This window comes from Phoca vitulina, unplaced genomic scaffold, assembly GCF_004348235.1.
Source record: "Phoca vitulina isolate PV1807 unplaced genomic scaffold, GSC_HSeal_1.0 scaffold2, whole genome shotgun sequence".
Lineage (NCBI taxonomy): Eukaryota > Metazoa > Chordata > Mammalia > Carnivora > Phocidae > Phoca > Phoca vitulina.
Genome location: NW_022589705.1, coordinates 94670518 through 94673620, shown reverse-complemented (window position 1 = coordinate 94673620; position 3103 = coordinate 94670518). Strand labels below are relative to the sequence as shown.

At 54.2% G+C, this 3103-nt stretch overlaps 1 protein-coding gene across 2 annotated transcripts in view; it reads right to left on the bottom strand.

Moving 5' to 3' along the window:
- Positions 1 to 633: 633 nt before the first annotated feature.
- Positions 634 to 3103, bottom strand: part of ENO1 (enolase 1) — a 14787-nt gene continuing 12317 nt past the window's right edge. The window contains exons 10-12 of one of the 2 annotated variants that reach the window (XM_032394198.1): positions 2546 to 2654; positions 2317 to 2375; positions 634 to 1072 (exon numbers count right to left, since the gene is read on the bottom strand). In XM_032394198.1, coding sequence (XP_032250089.1) covers positions 1003 to 1072; positions 2317 to 2375; positions 2546 to 2654 — 238 coding nt within the window. In that variant the 3' untranslated portion in view covers positions 634 to 1002. The remainder of the gene's footprint in view (positions 1073 to 2316; positions 2376 to 2545; positions 2655 to 3103) is intronic. The other variant, XM_032394207.1, reaches the window with a different exon arrangement.

Sequence of the window (3103 nt, the reverse complement as noted above, 5' to 3'; positions counted from 1 at the left end):
ACCCCAAGACCATCTGTTAATAGCTCTGCATTTGCATTGTCTCCCCAGTAAGATGTCTGAACCTTAAGTCAGGCTCTGCCTCCCAAGATGGACCCCACTTCTGTTGAAGGATCCAACATGCCCCCTTCTCCCCTTTCTCTTCACCTACTCTGCCCAAGGACTTATGACATGTCCCCAACTACTGGTCCTCCCACACCCCCCTTTTTTAGAAGACTCTATTTTTATAAAGTCATCTCTATACCCAACATGGAGCTTGAACTTACAACCCCAATATCAAGAATTATGTGCTCAGGGGCGCATGGGTGCCTCAGTTAAGCATCTGACTCTTGGTCTCAGCTCAGGTCATGATCTCATGGGTTGAGATCCAGCCCTGCAGCAGACTCAGGAGTCGGCTAGAGATTCTCTCTCCCCCTCCCCGCCCCTCCCTCTCCCCACTAAGAAATCTTAAAAAAAAAAAAAAAAAAAAAAAAAGTCGTGTGTTCTACCAACTGAGCCAGCCAAGCGCCCTTGTCCCTTTTGGTGATGACGACAAAGTCTCCAACTCTTATAGGCCCACAGCCCAATGCCAACACTCCGTGGACACTCAACGCGAAGAGACTCACTATTTTATACACACACACACACACAGCATTCCTACAGGTCACTGAGGCCTTTTTATTCTGCACACAAAACCACTGGGGATCTCGCCTGTGGACACCTCAAGATTATAAAGTAGACAGACGTGGCTCCAGACACTGGGTGGGAAGTGAGGTGAGAAAACAATGACTTGGGCCAATCACATGATTAGTTAGGGTTTCCAGCAGGGTCCCAGATGGTCAAGTTTGGCTTCTGCAGCAGTTCTAAGTTCTAAGGAAGCAGTGAGAACATCACAGGGAGGGGAGAGGGCAGTTAACTAGCAGGGGCCCTGGCCAGTTTCGGCTGGGGGCCTCGAGCTGCCCGGGGGGAGCAGAGGTCTAATGGGCCGACTCAGGACCACAGGACTCGGGGTGCGCCGCCTGGAGCTTACTTGGCCAGGGGGTTTCTGAAGTTTCTGCCAGCGAACTTAGCCTTGCTACCCAGTTCCTCTTCAATTCTTGGGAAGCAGAGGAGAGAGAGAGGGGAGGGGGAAAGAGAAGTCAAATGTCCATTCCCAAGGCCCACATCTCCCCACCCAGAGACAGAGAGGAGCATCCGGCTCTCCCATCCACCCAGCTCCCCCAGCAAGTGGGCCATTTGCTGCCCCGTCTCCTCCCGCCTTCCCCCACCCCCAGACAAACTAGAAGAAAGGTCAGGACTGCTATTTCTTGGAATATAAGAAAAAATGTTTTTTAACACAAGGACAACCCAGTTTCTTCAGAGAAGTGGCATGGGGACAAAAGGAGGGGGAGCTCGGACACACGAGCACTCGGCGTGGGTGTCACGGAACGACCGTGAATCCTGGACACTCTCATGGCACTGTGGTGCTAACAAGTAAACATAAATGCTTCTGAGATGTAGACTAAGGTATTTATAGGTGAGATCCTATGACTAGAATGTGCTTAAAATTCTCCAGTAAAGAAGGAAGAAGCGTAGGTGTCAGAAAACAAGCCCTGTGGGAGTGCCGATGGCTGCCGATGTGGGGGGGGGGGGAACGTCCCAGTGTAAGGAAGAGTAAGATGGGGCGGACTCATGAAAGAGACTGTCCTTTTCCTGCAAGACTGGAAAAAGAACAAAAAAAAGAGGCACATCTCCTCGATCAGAAGCGTCCCAAGGACCCATTATGATAAAAAGGGACCCGAACGGGACGACTGGGTGGCTCAGTTGGTTAAGTGTCTGCCTTTGGCTCAGGTCATGAATCCAGGATCCTGAGATCGAGTCCCCCATCAGGCGGGCAGCCTGCTTCTCCCTCTGCCTGCCACCACTCCCCCTTTCTCTGACAAATAAATCAAATCTTTAAAAAAAAAAAAAAAGGCGGGGGGGGACAGAACATCCAGAAGCACTGGGTTCTAGTGGGACCCCTCCTGTTGCCATTTTCTGAGCCCCCGTTTCCTTCGCCACAAAACATGGGTGCTAAATTAGGTAATCACTCAGGCTCTCTTGTAGCTCTAAAAATTCTAGGATTAAATTATCTGAAAGGGGACCTGTTCCCTCTTCCCCCAGGAGATGGCAGCCCAGCCCGGCTCAGGCTCCAGCTTCCCGGCCATGCCACAAGGTGCCTTAGGTTCTACGCCCAGCTCACCCCAACCCCACACTGCTCAGGCCAGGACCCCGGCCGGCATCTGCACACACCCCACAGAGCCAGGAGCTCCCAGTGGAGGGCGGGGCCCACACACCGGTGCGGGGAGGCTTCCTCTTTACCTGAGGATCTGGTTGTACTTGGCCAAGCGCTCAGATCGGCAAGGTGCCCCTGTCTTGATCTGGAAGGGGAAAAGAAAGGTCACTATGCTTGTCATGGACATTCAATCTTCGTGAGCATTTCGGGCAGGAAGGAGGGGATAAAGGGGCCCCCAGGACCCCATCTGCCCCCCTCCTTCCTGGTACCGTGTTCGGGAAGCTGAGGTCAGAGAAGAGTCAAGCAGCTCTTTACCTGCCCGGTGCAAAGTCCCACCACCAGGTCAGCGATGAAGGTATCTTCGGTCTCCCCAGAGCGATGCGACACCATGACGCCCCAGCCATTGGACTGGGCCAGCTTGCACCTAGAAGGCAGGAAACCACCCAGATGGTTGTGACGGTGGGACTTCATTTCCCGGGCACAGCGGCCCCTTCGGGCCCTCCTGATGCCAGGCTTCCTCAGCCCCGGTGGGACAATAATCCTCACCTTCCTCTCTCTACTCACAGAGCCCTGAGGACCTTCTCAGTCTCTAGGTCACATTTAAAAATCAGGGTTCAGCCCCCCTGGAGGGGAGAGACTTGTCTCCCTACAGTGCCTATGACTGACGTTCTCCACGAAAAACCAGGTCACGAGTCTAGAATCACGAAGTGGTCAGGATTGGGCCACAGCTGCCCAATGCCCCAGGCCCCTCGGTGCCACTGCTTACTTCGAAGCCAGCCGGGGTTCAAGCTGGAAGCTGTGTTCCAGCCCCAGGCGGGAGGCCCCGCCCCCCGCAGCAGCCGAGCCCTGGCTGAGGCCCCGCCCCCCGCAGCA